The 26,343-nt window shown below is 43.6% G+C and overlaps 1 protein-coding gene and 1 long non-coding RNA gene across 4 annotated transcripts in view; one reads left to right on the top strand and one right to left on the bottom strand.

Moving 5' to 3' along the window:
- The window catches only part of LOC132513727 (uncharacterized), a 124,193-nt gene extending 121,585 nt beyond the window's left edge, over positions 1-2,608 (bottom strand). For all 3 annotated transcript variants that reach the window (XR_009538526.1, XR_009538525.1, XR_009538524.1), the window contains exon 1: positions 2,488-2,608. This is a non-coding gene — a long non-coding RNA (uncharacterized LOC132513727). The remainder of the gene's footprint in view (positions 1-2,487) is intronic.
- KRBOX4 (KRAB box domain containing 4) lies at positions 2,462-26,343 on the top strand. Its single transcript, XM_060138281.1, has 9 exons — positions 2,462-2,690; positions 4,892-4,961; positions 5,556-5,599; positions 19,272-19,398; positions 19,716-19,814; positions 21,882-21,925; positions 23,433-23,559; positions 23,877-23,975; positions 25,167-26,343. Exons 2-9 carry the CDS (start codon positions 4,910-4,912, stop codon positions 25,232-25,234), a joined length of 660 nt encoding a protein of 219 aa, XP_059994264.1. The 5' UTR covers positions 2,462-2,690; positions 4,892-4,909; the 3' UTR covers positions 25,235-26,343.

Raw genomic sequence — 26,343 nt, 5'->3', positions numbered from 1 at the left:
ACTCTGTGCTCTCACCGCCAAGGGCCCGGGTTCACTCCTGGGCCCTGGGCAAAAAAAAAAAAAAAAAAAAAAAAGACGTTTTCAGTGGTGACCCTGGGCAAGGTTGGTGGTGAAGGGGAGGGAAGCACACAGTGCAGGAAGGAGCAGCATTGGCACCAGCACGCCCCCTGTGCTGTGGAGAGGGGGCGTTGGGGAGAGGACAGCAGAAACTGCCACGGTAACCAAGCAGGACCCTAGAGGCCTTCCCGGGACAGACCCCTCCCATGTCCTCCACCTGCTTCTCATCTGTAGAAAAACTCTAGCCTCCTTGGTCTTCCCCAAGTTTCAAAGAATAATTTAATCAGAGAAGTGAGAAAATGCAGAAACAAAGGAAAACAGTCAAGCAAGACAAAATAATAGTTTAGCCATTAAACAAAGTCAAGGACCTTTAGTTCCTCCCCAAGGGCTATAGATAATATCCGGAGCCATACCCTGTGAGCTGTTTTGCAGATACTGAAATCCCCATCAGGTGGAAGACCTTAACTGCATGCTGACCACAAGCACTTAGACCCCAGACTGGTTGGAAGCAGAAGGTTGATGAGGTTGACTCCCCGATTACCTCACCAGCAACCAATCAGAAGAATGGCCATCAGCTGATCACACATCCCACAACCTCCTGCCTCACTCTGTCTTTAAAAACCCTTCCCTGAAAGCCATCGGGGAGTTCAGGCCTTTTGAGCACTAGTTGCCTGGACTCCTTGCTTGGTGCCCTGCAGTACACGCTGTACTTTCCTTCACCACGACCTGGTGTCAGTACATAAGTTTTATGGGGTGTGGGTGAGTGGACCCAAGCTTGCTTTGGTAATACCACCACTTACCAGGTGCCTGCCTTAGGACACATTCTGGGCTGGGAGCGCTAGAGATGTTCCTTTAAACAATCCTGACAGCCCGTTGGGATGTGCGGTCTTTAGCTATGACGTACAAGAGGCCCAAAGGGCCGGGAAGTGGTGGAGGCAAGCCTTCTCTTCTACGGATCGGTAGATCCCAACAGCTGGGCAGAGTGTGGGCTGGAAGAACACCTTGGCATGTTTCTTGGTTCCTGGATGCCCAAGTCACACTAGGACATGCTGGCACGGCATGAGCAACAATTGCACGCCCTTCGCCAGCCCCTTCTCTTTCTGAGAAAGCACTCATTCCTGCAGTCAGGATATGGGGAGCATCTGACCAGGGCCAATGACCAGGTCTTTCTGCAGCTGGGGGTTTCTCTACTGTCCTCAGGACACTGTCATACTAACTCTATTAACTTTCTCCTGCCTCCTGACAGTGGTGTCAGAAAAACTTATCAGGTCACCTCTCTTCTGGAAATAAATAGGTTAGCATCCCTAAACCTGGCCAACATTTAAGAAGGTACAAAGAATCACAGTGGGGGGCAAGTCCCCAGTCACGTGCCTGACAGAAAACACACTCTTCTCCCGGGACTTCTACACAAGACTGGGACAGAGTCACTTCCCAGGAGAACTCCAGGTTGTAGATCTGGGCAATGATTCATCCAACCAACCTGGGAATATCACACATGCCACCACCTCCTCAGAGGCGAAAGGGAAAGACAGGGAGAAAGCAGTATGTTCAGATGGAAGAGTAAATAAATGTATGTTGGCTTCCATGACTGCTTTTGTCACTTGCTTCTCTCAACAGTGCCTGGCACCTGTTGGCTGTAGCACAGAAGGAATTGGGTGTACTGAGCCCAGACCCTGCCTTGACCAGCCCAAGGAGTTCTGCTTGGTGACCAGGCAGGTACCACAAGCACACGGCACACCCTTGGCCTCTTTCCCCAGACCCCGACAGGGAACAGAAAACTTTCCTCAAGGGCACTACAGAACTTTTAGCAGGCCATGTTGCCACTGGCTGGCATCGTCAGAGAAACAGCTCTCCCTCCACTTTATGCTGTGCTTTCCAACCGGCAAAGCCCAGATTCTCCAAGGATCCCCAAGGTCCCAGAAACCGGAGTTCCTCCATTTATTTCAGGAGAATCAGGCATCATGGTTTCCCCCTCATTTGTGCATGCTGCCTGCCCTGCAGCACAACTCCCAGCCCCTCCTCCATGCTGCTTCCCCGACTGAGCCTGAACCCTGCTCCCCGACCCCAGGCCTGAGACCGGAGTCCGGCTCCGACGGCTCCACCCCGCGCCCAAGATAGCCGCGCCCATGTGCCGCCGTGGAGGCAGCAGGCACGACTACCGGTATCTTATTCTGAGGATCTAAAGAAAGAGGAGAGCGTGCTTTGGAAGATGGAGGGGCGGGAACTCCCCAGGGAGCACAGCAACAAGGAGGCCGGGCCGCGCGGGAGAACGGACTGGGAGAGCGGGCCTCGGCCTCGGAGGCGGCGGACTCGGATCGCCACGACAGTCCGCGCGGAGCCCGCTCGCCTCCCGCCGCCCGACACGCCTCCCCAGATTCTCATACGACTCGTCGCGGAAAATGCTCGCACGCTCTCGTCGCTCCATCTAACCTCAGAGGGAACCACGTCAGAATCCTTTGTCCCCGAAAGGCGCCGTGTTGCCCATTGGCTGTGTTGCACCCCCGCCCCCAAAGCCCGCTCCTGCGCGTGCACAGCGCTCGGGCTCCCGGGGCGACGCCGAGCGGAAGTGCCCTGCTGACCCCGAGGGCGGTGCGAGTTGACGCTTCCGGTTGTTATCTGCCCTGAGACTTCAGGTTCCTGGCGGTGGAGTAAGGGGAGGCGGAGTTGGGGATGGGCTGGATGGGGAGGTCGGAGGAGCCTTGGGCAATGAGGTCGCGCCCCTGGGGGTTGAGTGACAGGGCCGCGGTGGTGAGGGGAGGGGGGGCTACGGGGGTCAGCGAGTGATTGGTTCATTGCTTGATTCATTCAGCGACCATTTCCTCAGTTCCTAGTAAATGCCGGGCACCCCTGTGTTTCACAGTAGTCTGTTCACAATAGCCCTGTGAGTATGTACTACGATGCTCTTTGTTTTACAGAGAGAAAGCAAGAACAGAAAGGCTGGGAAACCTAACCAAAGTCACACAGTAAAGTGGAGGGATCCTTTTCCTTTTTTCGTTTTTTCGGCATAACGCTTATGCCTTTCCAACAAACGCACCCTAAATTTATCACTTTGCTGGCTCACTGTCTGTATCTCCCCTGCTAAGAGTATGGCTCCGCGAAATGGAGGAACTCTGAAGTTTTGTTCACGTAGAACAGTAGAACCCGTAGAACAGGCACACAGTAGGCCCTGACCTCTTATGAAACGAATAAAAGCGGCAGAGCAGACAGTCAGTTTCGTTCCAGAGCCCAGACCTTATCGGGCGGTAATTGAGCTCTTACTGAATGTCAATTCTTAAAACTACAGTGAGGCACTGTGCCTTCTGATGGCAAGGAAAACTTTGGGGTTTTCCTCAACTTCGCTCCATCATGGAGGTTGCTAATTGCATCGCCTGTGTGGTCATTGCCTTTCCAGGGTCAGGGTTCATAAGTGAGCCCACGGCTCAGCAGCTTCAGACACCAGCTGATCTGCCATGGGCTTCCTTAGTTAGACTACAGAAGACCCAGTCTGAGGCCTCAGAAGGAGGTGAGCTCCTCGGGTCAGAGGCAGAGACATAGTCCTGAAGTGATGGTCCCAGCAAAGGTACCTTTGTCTTTGAATCCTTGGGTCCTGCCTCCTTAGAAATAAAATAGCTCCTCTGAGGGGAGTTGGAAGAGGAGCGCCAGCCCAGACCCCAGGGGCAGAGGGGGAAGGCTCACAGGACAGACCCAGATGCTCTGGTTAGAGGGAAGGGGCTCACAGGATAGCAGGTCCTAGAAGAACTGGACCTGCAGTGCCCTCTGTCCCTTCCTTCAGCTGAGAGAGAGCAAGGCTGACTCGGTGACTCAACTTCTAGCCACCATCAAGAGCTGTGTGATGGTGGTCAGTTGAACCCCTATTGGAGGAGAGGGATGAAAGTTACAGACGGATGGAGGGACGCTGCCCTGCGGTAGTGCCTGCAAAGGCAGGATCAGGCTGGAAAGATTGACCACCTGCCTCACGGGACTTTCTCCACTCCTGACACATTTGTGCACACATCATATTTCCCTCTTGTGCCATGGGCTATTTTTGTTTTGTTTGTTTGTTTTTTGTTTTTGACCGCCCCGCGCGGCATGCGGGATCTTAGTTCCCCAACCAGGGATGGAACCCGCGCCCCCTGCGGTGGAAGCAGAGAGTCTTACCCACTGTTCGGCCAGGGAAGTCCCCTGGGCTATTTTTGGATTTGAGTCAGTCCCATAGTATACACAACCCACTTACCTGTAGCAGAAATGTTGAATCTCCTCTACCCTGACTAGATGACCAAAGAGGTGTCTGGTTTCTGTGTGTCTGTGACCTTTCAGCGTGGTCTCTAGGTAGGCCATCACCTAGCTCTGCTGCCTCTCATTTTGATGCTAGTAACTGGGTCTGGGAAGTGACTCATTAAGCTGCATCTTGCTGAGCCCTGTTGTCCTGATCCTAAGGCAGGGATTGCTACAGTAGCAATGGTTAACAAAAGCTCCTTGCTGAAACTGTGTTTTGAACACCGCCAAATAAGGGAGAGCGTGGCGATCAAATGGACATAATGGGAAATAAGGAAGTATTGGGGCGGGAACAGGGTGGCGGTGGCCCACTGAAGGGCCAAAGGAGCCTGGCGCAAGGTCAGTGGTTTCCAGCTCCATGTGGAAGTGACCAATGCCTGGCCCTTAACCTCCCTCTACCCACCTCCTTTCCTACCTCCTCGCCCCTCCCTTCTGTCCTGTGCTCAGCTCTGGTTTGTCTCCTTCCTCCAAACCACAGCAAGCTGTCCCTGTCCTCCAGACTTTGCTCAGGGTCTATCACCTCCAGGGCTTAGTGTGATAAGAGGTGATTTGTAATAATTTCTCCTTTCTATTTTACTAGTAAATGATATTGTGAAAAATGAAAAAAATGCAAGTAAATAAAAGAGGAAAGGTGGAGTTACCACTGGAAGGTAAGCACTCTCAACGTTTTCATAAATGCTCTTCTGGACTGCTCTTCCTCACTAAATACATATTGCTTAACAAAGGAGATCACACTACACTTGCTTTCTGGTAACCTACTTTTAAATATGTTAAGAAATGAGAACAGGATTGCATTGCATTTTTAAAGCCCATGTGGTATTTCCCATGTTGTGTGTCTAATTTTTGATCTGAGTACCCTTTGCTGGAGGTTTAGTTGCTTCCAAATTGTTGAATGGTGGAAACACCTACAGTTAACATCCTTGTAGCCTGTGCTTATTTATGATTGCCTTTTTACGATAAATTTCCAGGCATAGGATTCCTGAGAGAAAGGAGATGTCAGGTTGTTAATGGCTTCCGAGGAGATGTCTTTAAACACAAGTCATAAATCTGTCCAGGAAGAGAAAATAAATTCATGTGGAAAACCCACAGGATCTTAGCCGTGTCCCAGGGGAACAGGCTGGAGCTACCAGGCCACGTGTCCAGATCATCCCCGCTGTGGGGCAAGAGTGATTGTTATTAAGCTGGTGATGGTAGTCTCATGGCTGTATGCACTGATCTCGACCCCCCTAATTCTGCCTTCCTAGATCTCCATCCTTTGTCAGGGCGGAGCCACATGGCCGTGTCCCAGGTGAGTTCCTAATTTACCCCCTACTTTGTTTCCAGTGAATTTGAGGCAGCAATTAGGAAATTATATTCCAGCCTTGAAAAATCTATTAGTCCACTTAGCTCTGGCTGTTTTCTGTTCAACCTGTCATCGAACTCAGGTTTCTCCAATCCTTCTCTTCCCCACCAAAAAAAAAAAAAAAAAAAAAAAGGGTAAAATGAAAGACACCTCTCAACTGCTTCCCTTTTTTTTTTTACATCTTTATTGGAGTATAATTGCTTTACAATGGTGTGTTAGTTTCTGCTTTATAACAAAGTGAATCAGTTATACATATACATATGTTCCCATATCTCTTCCCTCTTACGTCTCCCTCCCTCCCACCCTCCCTATCCCACCGCTCCAGGCGGTCACAAAGCACGGAGCTGATCTCCCTGTGCTATGTGGCTGCTTCCCGCTAGCTATCTACGTTACGTTTGGTAGTGTATATATGTCCATGCCGCTCTCTCGCTTTGTCACAGCTTATCTTTCCCCCTCCCCACATCCTTAAGTCCATTTTCTAGTAGTTCTGTGTCTTTATTCCTGTCTTACCCCTAGGCTCTTCATGAGCTTTTTTTTCTTAAATTACATATATATGTGTTAGCATACGGTATTTGTCTTTCTCTTTCTGACTTACTTCACTCTGTATGACAGACTCTGGGTCTATCCACCTCATTACAAATAGCTCAATTTCTTTTCTTTTTATGGCTGAGTAATATCCCAATGTATATATGTGCCATATCTTCTTTATCCATTCATCCGATGATGGACACGTAGGTTGTTTCGATCTCCGGGCTATTGTAAATAGAGCTGCAATGAACATCTTGGTACATGACTCTTTTTGAATTATGGTTTTCTCAGGGTATATGCCCAGTAGTGGGATTGCTGAGTCATATGGTAGTTCTACTTGTACTTTTTTAAGTAACCTCCATACTGTTCTCCATAGTGGCTGTATCAATTTACATTCCCACCAACAGTGCAAGAGGGTTCCGTTTTCTCCACACCCTCTCCAGCATTTATTGTTTCTAGATTTTTTGATGATGGCCATTCTGACCGGTGTGACATGATATCTCATTGTAGTTTTGATTTCAGTTTCTCTAATGATTAATGAAGTTCAGCATTCTTTCATGTGTTTGTTGGCAGTCAGTATATCTTCTTTGGAGAAATGTCTATTTAGGTCTTCTGCCCATTTTTGGATTGGGTTGTTTGTTTTTTTGTTATTGAGCTGCATGAGCTGCTTATAAATTTTGGAGATTAATCCTTTGTCAGTTGTTTCATTTGCAAATATTTTCTCCCATTCTGAGGGTTGTCTTTTGGTCTTGTTTATGGTTTCCTTTGCTGTGCAAAAGCTTTGAAGTTTCATTAGGTCCCATTTGTTTATTTTTGTTTTCATTTCCATTCCTCTGGGAGGTGGGTCAGAAAGGATCTTGCTGTGATTTATGTCCTAGAGTGTTCTGCCTATGTTTTCCTCTAAGAGTTTGACAGTTTCTGGCCTTACATTTAGGTCTTTAATCCATTTTGAGCTTATTTTTGTGTATGGTGTTAGGGAGTGATCTAATCTCATACTTTTACACGTAGCTGTCCAGTTTTCCCCGCACCACTTATTGAAGAGGCTGTCCTTTCTCCACTGTACATTCCTGCCTCCTTTATCAAATCTAAGGTGACCATATGTGCGTGGGTTTATCTCTGGGCTTTCTATCCTGTTCCATTGATCTATATTTCTGTTTTTGTGCCAGTACCATACTGTCTTGATTACTGTAGCTTTGTAGTATAGTCTGAATTCAGGAAGCCTGATTCCTCCAGCTCCGTTTTTCGTTCTCAAGATTGCTTTGGCTATTCGGGGTCTTTTGTGTTTCCATACAAGTTGTGAAATTTTTTGTTCTAGTTCTGTAAAAATACCAGTGGTAGTTTGATAGGGATTGCATTGAATCTGTAGATTGCTTTGGGTAGTAGAGTCATTTTCACAATGTTGATTCTTCCAATCCAAGAACATGGTATATCTCTCCATCTCTTTGTATCATCTTTAATTTCTTTCATCAGTGTCTTATAATTTTCTGCATACAGGTCTTTTGTCTCCTTAGGTAGGTTTATTCCTAGCTATTGTATTCTTTTCCTTGCAGTGGTAAATGGGAGTATTTTCTTGATTTCATTTTCAGATTTTTCATCATTAGTGTATAGGAATGCCAGAGATTTCTGTGCATTAATTTTGTATCCTGCTAGTTTACCAAATTCATTGATTAGCTCTAGTAGTTTTCTGGTAGCATCTTTAGGATTCTCTATGTATAGTATTATGTCATCTGCAAAGAGTGACAGCTTTACTTCTTTTCCGATTTGGATTCCTTTTATTTCCTTTTCTTCTCTGATTGCTGTGGCTAAAACTTCCAAAACTATGTTGAATAAGAGTGGTGAGCATGGGAAACCTTGTCTTGTTCCTGATCTTAGTGGAAATGCTTTCAGTTTTTCACCATTGAGGACGATGTTGGCTGTGGGTTTGTCATATATGGCCTTTCTTTTGTTGAGAAGAGTTCCCTCTATGACTACTTTCTGGAGGGTTTTTATCGTAAATGGGTGTTGAATTTCGTCAAAAGCTTTTTCTGCATCTGTTGAGATGATCATATGGTTTTACTCCTTCAATTTGTTAATATGGTTTATCACATTAATTGTTTTGCGTATATTAAAGAATACTTGCATTCCTGGAATAAACCCCACTTGATCATGGTGTATAATCCTTTTAATGTGCTGTTGGATTCTGTTTGCTAGTATTTTGTTGAGGATTTTTGCATCTATGTTCATCAGTGATATTGGCCTGTAGTTTTCTTTCTTTGTGACATCCTTGTCTGATTTTGGTATCAAGGTGATGGTGACCTTGTAGAATGAGTTTGAGAGTGTTCCTCCCTCTGCTATATTTTGGACGAGTTTGAGAAGGATATGTGTTAGCTCTTCTCTAAATGCTTGATAGAATTCGCCTGTGAAGGCATCTGGTCCTGGGCTTTTGTTTGTTGGAAGATTTTTAATCACATTTTCAATTTCAGTGCTTGTGATTGGTCTGTTCATATTTTCTATTTCTTCCTGATTCAGTCTTGGCAGGTTGTGCATTTCTAAGAATTTGTCCATTTCCTCCAGGTTGTCCATTTTATTGGCATAGAGTTGCTTGTAGTAATCTCTCATGATCTTTTGTATTTCTGCAGTGTCAGTTGTTACTTCTCCTTTTTCATTTCTAATTCTATTGATTTTAGTCTTCTCCCTTTTTTTCTTGATGAGTCTGGCTAATGGTTTATCAATTTTGTTTATCTTCACAAAGAACCAGCTTTTAGTTTTATTGATCTTTGCTATTGTATCCTTCATTTCTTTTTCATTTATTTCTGATCTGATTTTTATGATTTCTTTCCTTCTGCTAACTTTGGGGTTTTTTTGTTCTTCTTTCTCTAATTGCTTTAGGTGCAAGGTTAGGTTGTTTATTCGAGATGTTTCCTGTTTCTTAAGGTAGGATTGTATTGCTATAAACTTCCCTCTAAGAACTGCTTTTGCTGCATCCCGTATATTTTGGGTCGTTGTGTCTCCATTGTCATTTGTTTCTAGGTATTTTTTGATTTCCTCTTTGATTTCTTCAGTGATCACTTCATTATTAAGTAGTGTATTGTTTAGCCTCCATGTGTTTGTATTTTTTATAGATCTTTTCCTGTAATTGGTATCTAGTTTCATAGCGTTGTGGTCAGAAGAGATACTTGAAACAATTTCAGTTTTCTTAAATTTACCAAGGCTTGACTTGTGACCCAAGATATGATCTATCCTGGAGAATGTTCCATGAGCACTTGAGAAAAATGTGTATTCTGTTGTTTTTGGATGGAGTGTCCTATAAATATCAATTAAGTCCATCTTGTTTAATGTATCATTTAAAGCTTGTGTTTCCTTATTTATTTTCATTTTGGATGATCTGTCCATGGGTGAAAGTGGGGTGTTAAAGTTCCCTAGTATGAATGTGTTACTGTTGATTTCCCCTTTTATGGCTGTTAGTATTTGCCTTATGTATTGAGCTGCTCCTATGTTGGGTGCATAAATAGTTACAATTGTTATATCTTCTTCTTGGATCGATCCCTTGATCATTATGTAGTGTCCTTCTTTGTCTCTTTTAATAGTCCTTATTTTAAAGTCTATTTTGTCGCATATGAGAATTGCTACTCTAGCTTTCTTTTGGTTTCCGTTTGCATGGAATATCTTTTTCCATCCCCTTACTTTCAGTCTGTATGTGTCTCTAGGTCTGAAGTGGGTGTCTTGTAGACAGCAAATATATGCGCCTTGTTTTTGCATCCATTCAGCCAATCTGTGTCTTTTGGTGGGAGCATTTAGTCCATTTACATTTAAGGTAATTATCAATGTGTATGTTCCTATTCCCATTTTCTTAATTGTTTTGGGTTCGTTATTGTAGGTCTTTTCCTTCTCTTGTGTTTCTTGCCTACATAAGTTCCTTTAGCAGTTGTTGTAAAGCTGGTTTGGTGGTGCTGAACTCTAAGCTTTTGCTTGTCTGTTAAGGTTTTAATTTCTCCATCACATCTGAATGAGATCCTTGCTGGGTAGAGTAATCTTGGTTGCAGGTTTTCTCCTTCATCACTTTAAATATGTCCTGCCAGTTCCTTCTGGCTTGCAGAGTTTCTGCTGAAAGGTCAGCTGTTAACCTTATGGGGATTTCCTTGTGTGTTATTTGTTGTTTTTCCCTTGCTGCTTTTAATATGTTTTCTTTGTATTTAATTTTTGACAGTTTCATTAATATGTGTCTTGGCGTATTTCTCCTTAGATTTATCCTGTATGGGACTCTCTGTGCTTCCTGGACTTGATTAACTATTTCCTTTCCCATATTAGGGAAGTTTTCAACTATAATCTCTTCAAATATTTTCTCAGTCCCTTTCTTTTTCTCTTCTTCTTCTGGAACCCCCATAATTCGAATGTTGGTGCGTTTAATGTTGTCCCAGAGGTCTCTGAGACTGTCCTCAGTTCTTTTCATTCTTTTTTCTTTATTCTGCTCTGCAGTAGTTATTTCCACTATTTTATCTTCCAGGTCACTTATCCGTTCTTCTGCCTCAGTTATTCTGCTATTGATCCCATCTAGAGTATTTTTCATTTCATTTATTGTGTTGTTCATCATTGTTTGTTTCTTCTTTAGTTCTTCTAGGTCTTTGTTAAATGTTTCCTGCATTTTGTCCATTCTATTTCCAAGATTTTGGATCATCTTTACTATCATTATTCTGAATTCTTTTTCAGGTAGACTGCCTATTTCCTCTTCATTTGTTACATCATGTGGGTTTTTATCTTGCTCCTTCATGTGCTGTGTGTTTTTCTGTCTTCTCATTTTGCTTATCTTACTGTGTTTGGGGTCTTCTTTTTGCAGGCTGCAGTTCGTAGTTCCCGTTGTTTTTGGTGTCTGTCCCCAGTGGCTAAGGTTGGTTCAGTGAGTTGTGTAGGCTTCCTGGTGGAGGGTACTAGTGCCTGTGTTCTGGTGGATGAAGCTGGATCTTGTCTTCTGGTGGGCAGGTCCACATCTGGTGGTGTGTTTTGGGGTGTCTGTGGACTTATTATTTTAGGCAGCCTCTCTGCTAATGGGTGGGGTTGTGTTCCTGTCTTGCTAGTTGTTTGGCATAGGATGTCCAGCACTGTAACTTGCTGGTCGTTGAGTGAAGCTGAGTGCTGGTGTTGAGATGGAGATCTCTGGGAGATTTTCACCCTTTGATATTATGTGGAGCTGGGAGGTCTCTTGTGGACCAGTGACCTGAAGTTGGCTCTCCCAACTCAGAGGCACAGCACTGACTCCTGACTGCAGCACCAAGAGCCTTTCATCCACCCGGCTCAGAATAAAAGGGAGTAAAAGTAGAAGGAAAGAATTAGTAGAAGAAGAAAGAAAGAAAGAAAGGAGGGAGGGAGGGAGGAAGGAGGGAAGGAAGGAAAAAAAGAAAAAAAGAAAGAAGATAAAGTAAAATAAAAGTAAGATAAAATATAATAAAGTTATTAAAATAAAATAATTGTTAAAAAAAATGGACAGATAGAACCCTAGGACAAATGGTGGAAGCAGAGCTATACAGACATAATCTCACACAGAAGCATACACATACACACTCACAAAAAGAGGAAAAGGGGAAAAAATCATAAATCTTGCTCTCAAAGTCCACCTCCTCAATTTGGGATGATTCGTTGTGTATTCATGTATTCCACAGATGCAGGGTATATCAAGTTGATTGTGGAGCTTTAATCCGCTGCTTCTGAGGCTGCTGGGAGAGATTTCCCTTTCTCTTCTTTGTTCTCACAGCTCCCAGGGGCTCAGCTTTGGATTTGGCCCTGCCTCTGCGTGTAGGTCGCTGGAGGGCATCTGTTCTTCGCTCAGACAGGATGGGGTTAAAGGAGACGCTGATTCGGGGGCTCTGGCTCACTCAGGCCGGGGGGGAGGAAGGGGCACAGAGTGTGGGGCGAGCCTGCAGCAGCAGAGGCCGGCGTGACATTGCACCAGCTTGAGGCGAGCTGTGCGTTCTCCCGGGGGAGTTGTCCCTGGATCCCGGGACCCTGGCAGTGGCGGGCTGCACAAGCTCCCCCGAAAGGGGGTGTGGATAGTAACCTGAGCTCGCACACAGGCTTTGTGGTGGCGGCAGCAGCAGCCTTAGCGTCTCATGCCCGTCCCTGGGGTCCGCGCTTTTAGTCGCGGCTCTCTCCCGTCTCTGGAGTTCCTTTAAGCAGTGCTCTTAATCCCCTCTCCTCACGCACCAGGAAACAAAGAGGGAAGAAAATGTCTCTTGCCTCTTCGGCAGCTCCAGACTTTTCCCTGGACTCCCTCCCGGCTAGCCGTGGTGCACTAACCCCCTGCAGGCTGTATTCATGCCGCCAACCCCAGCCCTTTCCCTGCGCTCTGACCGAAGCCCGAGCCTCAACTCCCAGCCCCACCTGCCCCGGCGGGTGAGTAGACAAGCCTCTCGGGCTGATGAGTGCCGGTGGGCCCTGATCCTCTGTGCGGAAATCTCTCTGCTTTGCCCTCCGCACCCCTGTGGCTGCGCTCTCCACCACGGCTCCGAAGCCTTCCCCCTCCACCACCCACAGTCTCCGCCCGCGAAGGGGCTTCCTAGTGTGTGGAAACCCTTCCTCCTTCACAGCTCCCTCCCACTGGTCCAGGTCCCGTCCCTATCCTTTTGTCTCTGTTTATTCTTTTTCTTTTGCCCTACCCAGGTACGTGGGGGGTTTCCTGACTTTTGGGAGGTCTGAGGTCTTCTGCCAGCGTTCAGTAGGTGTTCTGTAGGAGATGTTCCACGTGTAGATGTATTTCTGGTGTATCTGTGGGGAGGAAGGTGATCTCCGCGTCTTACTCTTCCGCCATCTTCCCAGAAGCCCCAACTACTTCCCTTTTGGAACTGCACTTCATCTTTTCCTCTTTTCCTTCTAAGAGAAGATTGTTTACATACATAGACTTACCTTTCTTCCAGTTCACTTTTTTCTTTTTAATTAGGGAAAATAATGAAAGTAAATTGATGCTTAATGTTTTAAAATGCATATAAAAATAATAGCCCAATCATCCGTATTTCTTCTCCCCCCAGTACCTCAATTGTCCTCATAGATGCCCACTGTTAACATTTTGGTGATAAGGCACTGTAGATGCATTTACATCAGTGTAATTAAGTGAAAATAGACGTATGTGTAACATGTTTTTGCACAAATGCCATCACATTCCCATACCCATCTTGCTTTCCCCACATGATTATATCCTGGGTGTTGTTTCTCATCAATTCATAAAGATTATTTCAGTTCCTATTTCGTGGTATGGATGTATCATTTAACTATTTCTCTATTCGTAGATATTGGGGTTTTTATTCATTTTTTTTTACTATTATAAACAGTGCCTCATGAACAGCTTTCTATATACCTATAAGCTCAGTAGTATAAGTGTTGTGGAGCATTCACATGGAAATCAGATTGCTGAATAAAAGCCTGGAAAATTGGATCACAGAAATTATCTGATCTTCGAAAATTAATGAAAGTAGTAATTATGAAGGATTTGGGAGTACAAATTTAAATGTAAGATGAAAAGGCACCCAATTCATTTTATGAAGCCACTTAAATTTGATGAAGAGGGCTTCCCTGGTGGCACAGTGGTTGAGAGTCTGCCTGCCGATGCAGGGGACACGGGTTCGTGCCCCGGTCCGGGAAGATCCCACATGCCGCGGAGCAGCTGGGCCCGTGAGCCATGGCCACTGAGCCTGCGCGTCCGGAGCCTGTGCTCCACAACAGGAGAGGCCACAACAGTGAGAGGCCCGCATACTGCCAAAAAAAAAAATTTGATGAAGATACTACAAAAAAGAAAATTATAGACCAGCTTTGCTTAAGAATATGAATTCCCAAAATTGAAAAATATTCTGCATAGAACAGTAATAAATTGAATTACACATTTTTTAAAGTAATGCATGCACAGGGTAAAAATTTCAAGCAAAAGCTTTGTTCAAGAAAAGGTAAAAAGTAATTCTCCCTCTCACTCTGTCCCCATGTCTCCTTCAGTGTTTCATACATTCTTCCAGAGATAATGTATGCATCTCTATCTAGATATATGAATCTCTTAAAAAATTTGTTTTGCAAATTAAAGCACATTGTGGTCCTTGTCTTAATGATCATTCCATTGCAGTTGTACATAGCTTATCCCAGGGATTCTGAACTGTGGCACTCTTGCCATTTTGGGCCAGATTATTCTTTGTTGTTTGGGACGGTCCTGTGCATTTTACCATGTATAGCAGCATCCCTGGCCTCTATCCGCTAGATGCCAGTAGCACTCCCTCCCCCAGTTTTGACAACCAGAATGTCTCCTGACATTGCCAAGTGTCTCCTGGGGGACAAAATTATACAAGGTTTCAAACCAGTGGTCTACCTTATTTACAAAAATAGCCACTTGATATTCTACTGGATGGAAATGCCATTTATTATTTACCTTTCTACTAGTGATGTATATTTAGGATATTTCTAGGCTTTTGCTACCATAAACAACATAGCAGTGAATATCCATGTACATTCCAGTTGTATGCATATGAGTATATCTTTCTAGAAGTGACATTTCTAGGTCAGTGGTTACAGACATTTTGAATTTTGATTTAAGATTGTCAAATTGCCCTCCAAATAGCACGTAGCAGTTTGTACTCCTAGCAGCAGTATGATGCCTTTTCCCATAAACAGGCAATCACAGTGATTTTTGCCATTGTGAGGGGAAAAAAGAGTGGTGCATTTTAATTTGCATTTCTTGAATTGAGTGTCTGTTCATATTTTTAAATGTCATTTGCACTTTTTCCTTTCAGATGATTATTCTAAGTTGTTTGCACATTTTTCTCTTGGGTGTGGAATTACTTTGATTGCTGATTGCTAGCTCTTTATGTTAACTTAATAAGTAAATTAGACCTCTATCATGTATGTTGTAAATATTTTTTCATGGTTTCTCATTTGACTGGGTTTACATATCTTGGAGAGTAGACACTTAAATTTTTAAAATGTGATCTAATTTCACAATCTTTAGTGGCTTCCAGATTTCATGTATTGCTTCAAAAGGCTTTTGTGAGTCAAGATTATAAAAATGTCATTTCAGTTATGGGAAAAGGAGTGGTTAATGAATGATGGTGGCACAACTGAGTTTCCATCTGGATGGAAACAAAGCTAGACTCTTCTACATCATAGGAAAGTAAAATGCCAGATTGATTAAAGAACTACATATATATTTGAGAAATTAGATGAAAATTTAAGAGGATATTTCTGTAACCTTGTTCAATGCAAGAAATATTTTTAATGAAATACAAAACCCAGAAACCATACAGAGAAAGACTATCAGATTAGACTGCATTAAAATGTTAAAATCTGTACAGTCAAAAGACATTTGAGGCTGAAAGGCGGTACATATGGTACACAGAGGATTTATATACAGAAAATGCAAACTGATGATACAAAAAAGACCAAAAATGTGATAGAAAAATAGAAAGATAGTACAGACAATCCAAAAAAAAAAGTGGGTGATGCCGTAAGGGAAGATGTTTACCTTTTCCTTATGGCTCATTTTTATTCCTCCTTTTCTGTTGCATTCCAACAAATGAAACCAGTCTTGGCCCTTCTACTAACTGTTTGCCTTCCAGGTGGAAGTGTGTGTGTGTGTGTGTGTGTGTGTGTGTGTGTGTGTGTGTACAAAAAAACCCAAAATTTTTGCACGGGTTATTTTTAATGAAAATATGCTACTACTATGCATACTCTGCTTTTTTTCATTTAACAAAAATATATCAGACATCCTTTCATGTCAGCCAATTTTTATAATGGCCGTTTTTAGAGTATAGCCATAACAATTTATTTAACCACTCTGTCATCCACCAGTCCAGATGCAGCTTGTTGACTATCAGGGTTCATTCTTATCAGAATCAATGTTGCCTGGTGATATAGCTGTCATGCCACCATTATTAGATTCCCAGGAACACAGGACATTGAGGGTCATCTCCCCTTATTTTTTGCTAATACAAATAATGCTGCCTTGACCATCCTTATGCCCATATAAATATTTCAGTAGGATAGAGTCCTGGTTAAAATATGAGAAAAAATGTAATAGGTACTGCCAAACTACCTGTCAACCAGCCTTCTATGAGAGTATTCATGTTCCTATAGGAGGAACAGTAGCTCATGAACAGTGAGCCGCTCGTGAACAGTGGCTCTTCTCTATCATTTGAATGTTTACCAACCTTATAGGTAAAAGACAGTATCTTGCTGTTTAATTAGCATGTATTTGAACTTTAATGAGGTTTATAATCTATTTGTATGTTTATGCTTATATTTTTGTTGCTATGAATCTTTTGTCTATTTTATTGAGTTGTCTTTTCTTAACTGACATCAAAAAGTCTAGGGTAACAATCCTAGAAAGGGCACTGCTGCATTAAAGAGTATTTGCAACATACATTTTGATGTATATTAACCTGTTGCTCCACCCCCTCCCCCCGAAGGCAATAAATAGTTTATAACTTCTTTGGTGTTTTTCTACACACTTGACTGCAGTAGGTATTATCAACCTGTTGAATGTTTAAGAAGCTGAAGGGTATAAATAAATCCTGGAGATCTAATGCCCAGCATAGTGATTATAGTCAACAGTACTGTATTATAAACGTCAAAGTTGCCGAGAGACTAGATCTTAATTGTTCTCACTACAAAAAAGAAATGATAATTGTGTGACGTGATAGAGGTGTTAGCTAATGCTACTGGACTGTTGGTAATCATACTGCAAAATATAAATGTATCAAATCAACACATTGTACATCTTAAACTTACACAATGTTATATGTTAATTATATCTCAAGAAGAAAAAGAATCTGAAGGGTGATAAATGGTATACTATTATAAATTTATTCCACATTCCTCCAGTTATACTGTATTAGGTTGTGGTCTCTTTCTTAAAGATTTGTTAGAATTTTAGTGTATGAAGGAAATTAGATCATTGTTATGTAGCTTACAAATATTTTTACCACTTTGATACTGATGTTTGAGAATTTAAAAAATTATTTTCTTTCTGCTATTTAGAAATTTCTAATGTCTAGGTAATCAAGTTTGCCAGTCTTTAGCTATATGTCTTCTGAATTTGGGGATGGCTTAGAAAGACTTTCGCCACTCTAGAATTATAAAAACTTTCAACTAGTAATTTTATGGTCATCCTGCACACATTTAAATCTCTGACATATCTGTAATTTATTTTGGAGTTCGGAGTGAGATAGCTAATGCAGCTTTATGGTATGCTTTTTCCCTGCATAAATACCTAGCCAGATTTTGCTAATGACTTCTTTTCTACAGCGATTTGAGATACTTTCATTCTGAACTAAATTCTGACCCTGTGTGTGTAGGATCTGTTAGGGGTTTTTAACTTTCTTCATTGTCATTACTGAAGCATAACACTAAGTATAGCATGAATAAAATTCTTCCTCCTCATTAGGGAAATCTGACCTTGAGTTAACCTGGTTTTAGCTTTGTGTCCCTGGAAACCCAATAATGGTGGAATGACAGCTGTATTACCAGGCGTTGTTACTTAGGATCAAAATGGCTCTTTTCTTTTTAATCTGTACAAATCAAGCATTTTATTTATATAGCAAGGAAGCACTCATTTATTCTCCATTTAAATACCACACTTGAGATTTAAGATCACGTTTAGCAGTGTACTGCAGGATGCTAAATAAGACTTCACTCATATCGCTTTGGATTTCTTGATACCTTGTTACAGTTTCCATCATCCACTGGAACAATTAGTTCAGCTTCCTTAACCTAAACTGGAAGCTTCCCGGATGTAAAAGCCACAATGACTCTTGATTGGTAAACAAACTGCACCTGGACTGGGAGGACTGTGAATAACTGAAAATTGCTGATAGGAAGCCACCGATTTGGGTTTTCCTGAGTCCAGTGTAACTCTCATAACTGGGCATGTCCTTTGCCAGGACCTTGGAAGATGTGCTCAGGGGCCTGTTACAAGAGATACTGGTACATGGAGCAGCTTCTGGCTTCCAAGCCAGATACTGCCTGCACTTGCCAGTGTGGCCCTGTTCCCGGGCACCTCAGGTGGGCAGGGGCAGGTTGAGCTACTGGATTGTACTGAGAACTCCTCTTGCTGGCGTCACTGCCCTTTGGCCCACTGTTTCCTGTCTCCCTCTGCAAAGCTGAGTAAACTGGTGCCACATATGGCCCATGGGGGCCTTGTGGGTGCAAAATGTCTCCTTGAATTTAAAGCCACCAAGTGTGGGTGGGACAGGATGGAATCCAGAATGTAAATAGGTGGATTATTGCTCTCTGATAGGAATCCAGGCACTTAGAGAAGTAAATTCTTATTTGGTGGTGATAAGATCAAGTACAGACCTTTCCTTTTTTACCTCAATCTGCTGACCAGGCCAGATATAGTCCTGTTCTTTGACTCATGATTGATTGGATAATCAGCACTGTTGGTCATGATTGAGTAGCTGTGTTTCGAACTGTTTCTTCTAGATCTACATCCCCTTCAAAGCCTTCTCTGTCAGCCCTAAGCAGAACTGACTTCTTCCTCTTCTGGGTTCCCTGTCCTACCTCTGCCATTGCCTCCTTCCTTTCCTCCCACCCTTTCATGTATGAGTTTGTAAGTGTTGTTTTTCTCCCTCTACTAGACTGTATGTAGCTCCTTCAATTCAGGAGGTGTTTGTTTTTATTAACCTTTACATCCTTAGAACTTATCAGCTTGCTCTCCAGTCAATAAATATGTGTTGGAAGAATGAATTTCCAGGGTAAAATATTTCTAACACTCGATCTCTTTTGCCATAGAGTTTAAAATAATTTTAGTTACATAAGCACCCTATATACTATACTGTGTCAAATTGTGGATGGTGAATAGCATAAGAACAATTACGTAGAGAAAGGCAATGCAGTGTCTAAAAACTGCGTGCGGAAACCAGACTGAATGGACTTTAATCCTTAATTCCTACCTGTGTGATCCTGAGCAGGTGACCTCACACTCTGTGAGCCTTCCTGTCCTCATCTGTCAGGGTTCTCCTGGGTGGTGGGGAGGACTGAAATCTTTCTACGTGTGAAGGACATAGGATGGGCACACAGTGGGCACTTGATGTAACATACTGTCTCCGTCTGCAAGCCCATCACTGGGCTAAAGAAGAGTGTGCTGTTGCAGGAAACGTTGACCTTCAGGGATGTGTTTGTGGACTTCACCCTGGAGGAGTGGCAGCAGCTGGACGCCACTCAGAAGAACCTCTGCAAGGATGTCATGCTGGAGAACTACAGCCACCTTGTCTCCGTGGGTGAGGGACCCTTCACAGGGTGACTGGAACGCACCCCCCGGGGCTCCCTCTCTGTCGGCTGCTGCAGCTCACGGGCGTCTGGGCCCTGAATGAATCGGGCCTCAGGCTCAGGGTCAAGAATCCATAATGGCGTTTGCACCCTGCACGGGATGTCTGTGCTCTCACCTTCTCTGTGGATGGTCTGCACTGAGGGCCCACTAGCTGGGCTCACGGGGCAGTCACCGAGGCCAGACCATCTCTGCCCTGCAAGGATGGGCCTCGGTTCCGGAATGCCTCATGTGTCAATTAGAAAGTCCTCTGTCATTTCCCCTTAACAGGATTCCTCGTGGCCCAACCAGGTAGGACCTTCAGGTTGGGACAAGGAGAAGAGGAGGCCAGGATGGCAGCTGGAGAAAGCCCAACACGGAGGTGTCCAGGTGAGCCCGTGCCGGGCCAGTTGGGCCAGGGCAAGGGGACCTGGTGGGTCAGGGAGAGCTTGGCCTCGGGGGCGCGCCCAGGAGTTCTTCTCAGAAACCCCAGACTTGGGGACACAATTCGGGTCTGATGGAACGAGCTGCTGTGATAGCCACACGATGCCCCACCTGCTGCTCCTCTGCAGCCCCTTGTTCTTGGGGTTCAGACAGAGGCAGCCACTGCTGTTCTGTAGATCCCGTCTCCACCTTCCAGCATCTGGGTGGCTAGGGAGACGTGCCCAGCCTTGTCTCCTTCCTCCTCCCTCTCCTTTCTGGAAGCTGTTGGGACTTTCCCCATCTCTTGGGCATTTGTGTGTTCATCAGAAGACAAGCAGATGGAGGGGTGATGTTTCCTCTTTACTTGGTATACTGTGGGCCCTCGAAGTCTGAAACGCAGAGTCTTTAACCTCAGGGAAATTATCCTACCTGGTTTACTGGAGTTGGGATGGACAAAAAAAAAGGCTTTGCTAGTGGCCTTCAGCTCCACCAGGCCAAGTACCACCATGCCCTTGTCTGCCCTCACTTTGTGGTTAAACAGTGTCCATTTCACACAGGTTTCTGTTTTCTTATTTCTCTGAGGCTCTTCCAAATCTGACTTTTTCCGCCTGTTGTTAGATTCCTCCTCTTGTCAATACTTCCCGCCCACTCAATTATTTTGTCTTTTGTGTTATCTCTATGTATTAAAAAAATAAATAAACTTCAGAGCATATTACTCGCACGATGGCATGTTCTGGATAGAGCTGCTTCTTTCCTTTTCTGTTGAATCTCCTCTACCCTGACTAGATGACCAAGAGGTGTCTTTGGTTTCTGTGTGTCTGTGACCTTTCAGCGTGGTCTCTAGGTAGGCCATCACCTAGCTCTGCTGCCTCTCATTTTGATGCTAGTAACTGGGTCTGGGAAGTGACTCATTAAGCTGCATCTTGCTGAGCCCTGTTGTCCTGATCCTAAGGCAGGGATTGCTACAGTAGCAATGGTTAACAAAAGCTCCTTGCTGAAACTGTGTTTTGAACACCGCCAAATAAGGGAGAGCGTGGCGATCAAATGGACATAATGGGAAATAAGGAAGTATTGGGGCGGGAACAGGGTGGCGGTGGCCCACTGTAGGTCCGAAGGAGCCTGGCGCAAGGTCAGTGGTTTCCAGCTCCATGTGGAAGTGACCAATGCCTGGCCCTTAACCTCCCTCTACCCCCCCGCCTCTCCTCCCTCCTCGCCCCTCCCTTCTGTCCTGCGCTCAGCTATGGTTTGTCTCCTTCCTCCAAACCACAGCAAGCTGTCCCTGTCCTCCAGACTTTGCTCAGGGTCTATCACCTCCAGGGCTCAGTGTGATAAGAGGTGATTTGTAATAATTTCTCCTTTCTATTTTACTAGTAAATGATATTGTGAAAAATGAAAAAATGCAAGTAAATAAAAGAGGAAAGGTGGAATTACCACTGGAATGTAAGCAGTGTCAACGTTTTCATAAATGCTCTTCTGGACTGCTCTTCCTCACTAAATACATATTGCTTAACAAAGGAGATCACACTACACTTGCTTTCTGGTAACCTACTTTTAAATACGTTAAGAAATGAGAACAGGATTGCATTGCATTTTTAAAGCCCATGCGGTATTTCCCATGTTGTGTGTCTAATTTTTGATCTGAGTCCACTTTGCTGGAGGTTTAGTTGCTTCCAAATTGTTGAATGGTGGAAACACCTACAGTTAACATCCTTGTAGCCTGTGCTTATTTATGATTGCCTTTTTACGATAAATTTCCAGGCATAGAATTCCTGAGAGAAAGGAGATGTCAGGTTGTTAATGGCTTCCGAGGAGATGTCTTTAAACACAAGTCATAAATCTGTCCAGGAAGAGAAAATAAATTCATGTGGAAAACCCACAGGATCTTAGCCGTGTCCCAGGGGAACAGGCTGGAGCTACCAGGCCACGTGTCCAGATCATCCCCGCTGTGGGGCAAGAGTGATTGTTATTAAGCTGGTGATGGTGGTCTCATGGCTGTATGCACTGATCTCGACCCTCCTAATTCTGCCTTCCTAGATCTCCATCCTTTGTCAGGGCAGAGCCAGATGGCCATGTCCCAGGTGAGTTCCTAATTTACCCCCTACTTTGTTTCCAGTGAATTTGAGGCAGCAATTAGGAAATTACATTGCAGCCTTGAAAAATCTATTAGTCCTCTTAGCTCTGGCTGTTTTCTGTTCAACCTGTCATCCACCTCAGATTCTCCAATCCTTCCCCTCCCCACCAAAAAAAAAGAGAAAAAAAAAAGGAACAAGATAGAAAGGAAAAGACTTTTCAAATCTACTTCTTACTCTTGGGACTGCTCTTCTTTTTTTTCTTTTCCTTCTCAGAGAAGATTGTTTAAATACATAGACTCATCTTGCTTTTTCTCTTTCTTCACTTTCAGTTCACTTTTTGCTTTTTCATTATGTTTGAAATAATGAAAGTAAATCCATGTCTCATGTTCCAATATGCATAAAAACAGTATCCAAAAGATCCCTACTTCTCTCCCCAGTACCACATCTTCCTCGCAGATGCCCACTGTTAACAATTTGGTGATAAGGTGCTGTAGATGCATTTACATCAAGTTAACTAAAAATAGACATATATGTAACATGTGTTTTTGCACAAGTGCCATCACACTCCCATACCCATCTTGCTTTTCCCACCTGATTATATTCTGGGTTTTGTTCCTCATCAGTACATAAAGATTATTTCAGTTCCTATTTCATGGTATAGAAGTATCATTTAACTATTTCTCTACGAATGGACACTTAGATTTTTAATTTTCTTTTCTATTATATACAGTGCCTCATGAACAACTTTCTATGTATCTCTTGGCCCATTAGTACAGGTATTTATGGAGAATACACCTGGAAGTAGGATTTTTGAATCAAAGGTGTTCACACTTTAAATTTGCTCTTCCAAATCCTGGACTAATTGCTGCTTTCACAAAATTTTAAAGAGCAGATAATTTCTGTGTTCAACTTTTCCAGGCTGTTAAAAGGTGAAAAGGAATCCAGTACATATTATGATGCCAGTTAACTTAAATTCAAGGAAGATACTACAAGAAAGCAAAAGGTGAAAGACCACTTTCACTTAAGAATATGGATGCCAAAATTCTAAAAACATGTTCTGACTAGAGCATTAATAAATTGAATTGAGTCTTTTAAAAAGTACTCTGTGCATATGGCAAAAAATTCAAACAAAACTTTGTTCATCAAAAGGTGAAAAATAATTTTCCCTCTCACCTGTCTTTGTGTCTCCTTCATTTTTTCATGCATTCTTCCGAAAATCATGTGTGCCTATTTATCTATCTTGATATGAATCCCTTTTTCTTTTCTTCTTTTCGCATATTACAGCACATTCTAGTCCTTTTCATGATCATTCCATTTCACTGCTCAACCCCGGGTTTTCTCACCCCTGCCCTCTTGACCTTTGGGCAAGATAATGCTGTGTTGTGGAGGGCTGCCATGTGCATTGGAGGATATTTAGCAACATCGATGGCCTCTACCCTCTAGATGCCAGTGCCCCCCCCCCCACTGCCCACCTTGTTTTGACAGTGGGCTAAGGAGGAGTGTGCTGTTGCAGGAAACGTTGACCTTCAGGGATGTGTTTGTGGACTTCACCCTGGAGGAGTGGCAGCAGCTGGACGCCACTCAGAAGAACCTCTGCAAGGATGTCATGCTGGAGAACTACAGCCACCTTGTCTCCGTGGGTGAGGGACCCTTCACAGGGTGACTGGAACGCACCCCCCGGGGCTCCCTCTCTGTCGGCTGCTGCAGCTCACGGGCGTCTGGGCCCTGAATGAATCGGGCCTCAGGCTCAGTGTCAAGAATCCATAATGGCGTTTGCACCCTGCACGGGATGTCTGTGCTCTCACCTTCTTTGTGGATGGTCTGCACTGAGGGCCCACTAGCTGGGCTCACGGGGCAGTCACCGAGGCCAGACCATCTCTGCCCTGCAAGGATGGGCCTCGGTTCCGGAATGCCTCATGTGTCAATTAGAAAGTCCTCTGTCATTTCCCCTTAACAGGATTCCTCGTGGCCCAACCAGGTAGGACCTTCAGGTTGGGACAAGGAGAAGAGGAGGCCAGGATGGCAGCTGGAGAAAGCCCAACACGGAGGTGTCTAGGTGAGCCCGTGCCGGGCCAGTTGGGCCAGGGCAAGGGGACCTGGTGGGTCAGGGAGAGCTTGGCCTCGGGGGCGCGCCCAGGAGTTCTTCTCAGAAACCCCAGACTTGGGGACACAATTCGGGTCTGATGGAACGAGCTGCTGTGATAGCCACACGATGCCCCACCTGCTGCCCCTCTGCAGCCCCTTGTTCTTGGGGTTCAGACAGAGGCAGCCACTGCTGTTCTGTAGATCCCGTCTCCACCTTCCAGCATCTGGGTGGCTAGGGAGACGTGCCCAGCCTTGTCTCCTTCCTCCTCCCTCTCCTTTCTGGAAGCTGTTGGGACTTTCCCCATCCCTTGGGCATTTGTGTGTTCATCAGAAGACAAGCAGATGGAGGGGTGATGTTTCCTATTTACTTGGCATACTGTGGGCCCTCGAAGTCTGAAACGCAGAGTCTTTAACCTCAGGGAAATTATCCTACCTGGTTTACTGGAGTTGGGATGGACAAAAAAAAAAGCTTTGCTAGTGGCCTTCAGCTCTACCAGGCAAGTGAGAATGGTCTCATGGAGATTGTCCTCCAATATTTATAATGATATAATATCAATCCTATACAAACCCCTTAGGAAAATAAGGAGGAAATAATTCCCAGCAAGTTTTTTAGACCAGCATTACCCTGACACCTGACCAAGAAATTAAAGGGAAAGAAAAGTACAGACCAATAAATCTCATGAATATTGATGTACAAACCCTTGACAAAATATTTAGCAAATGGAATCCAATAATATTTGAAAATGAAAGCAAGGTTAACATTCAGAATTCAATTTAATTAAATATATTAACAGAATAAAGGCAAAAGCATATGATCATCTCAATGGTTACAGGAAAATAATGTGGCAAAATTAATATATGTTCATGATTTTAAAAAATCCCTTAATAAACTAGGAATAGAAAGGAACTTCCTCAGTCTGTTAAAGGGCATTTATAAAACGCCAACACCATATTGAATGGTACAAGCCTAAACACTTTCTCTCAAGCTCATTAATTCTTTCCTTGGTTGTAATGAGTCTATGATGAGCCTGGCATCCCTAGGAGTAAGATTGATGGGCACCAACAGAATTGCAGTTTAATATTACAATCAGAAAAGGGCAAGATTTGGGAATTCCCTGGCCTAACCAGGGACTAACCACTGGACTCCGCGTTTCCATTGCAGGGGGCTCGAGTTCGATCCCTGGTCAGAGAACTAAGATCCTGCAAGCCAGCTGGTACGGCGAAAAATAAAAAAAAAAAAGGCAAGATTCAAAGAGAGAAGTCTGAGGGCAAATGCTTCATTAAAAAGTGAGGGTCCCTTGCTGAGTTCCCAGACCTGAGCCAAATTTTAGATCTGGAACCAATTGTCTAGAGAGGTGCCCATGTCCCTTATAGGAAGAACCCTACAACATTGTAGCAAACATAAAATACTTACCTTAGTCCCTTTCCGAGGGAACCTATGGCCATTTATCTGGGTGACTATGGTCATTGGGGAAAAGGGAATATTTTTAGGACTATTGGACACAGCTTTCTGAGTTGACATTAATACCCAGATATGCAAAGCATCACCATGGCCCTCCTGTTAAGAGTGGGGGCTTACTGGGTACAGGTGTTACACTGAGTCCTCGCTTAAACCTGATTCACAGTGGCCCACTGCACATGCAGACCCATCCAGTGGTGATTTCCTCAGTCTTCTAGTGTATAATTGGAATTCATATACTTATCAGTTGGACCATTTACTACCTCTCTCCTCACCTGTAAAGTTTGTTAGCTGATAATTTATGTAACAGTATTCAGTGGTTACAGTGTAAAGAACTATGGAGATAACTTATTTTTACCCAAAAAAATCACATACAGATATTACAATCACAGGATACCCATTTTTAAGATGCAAAACATATACTCAAAACCATACACTCAGACAACCACATGGAAAAGGAATAGGGAATATATAGACATATGTGAAAATGGGGTCATTTTAAGAAGAGAATTGTGTCACATATTAAAGACAAAGCTGAATGGGAAAATGGATTGGAAGACAGAATCTACTATGCACAAGATCATTTTATGGGTAGTTTCTGCAGACGACATTTAAAAAATTAAAAACTCAATAATCCTACCACCCAAACGATAATCTGGATAATCTGCTTAATAATTTGTTGTATTTCCTTCCGAGCTTTTTGTTCTGTGTCTACCTATACACACACACCTACAACAGATACAAATATAAAACAAATATATTTGTATACATATATATGTGCAAATAATTTTACTCAGCATAAAACTGCTACTTTTCTGCCATCCAGAGTCACTGATATAATGGTGCATTATCCATCCTTGATGTATTTTTTTATAATGTA

The sequence above is a fragment of the Lagenorhynchus albirostris genome, chromosome X (assembly GCF_949774975.1).
Source record: "Lagenorhynchus albirostris chromosome X, mLagAlb1.1, whole genome shotgun sequence".
In the NCBI taxonomy this organism is placed as follows: domain Eukaryota; kingdom Metazoa; phylum Chordata; class Mammalia; order Artiodactyla; family Delphinidae; genus Lagenorhynchus; species Lagenorhynchus albirostris.
This window is presented reverse-complemented; position numbering and strand designations above follow the sequence as displayed.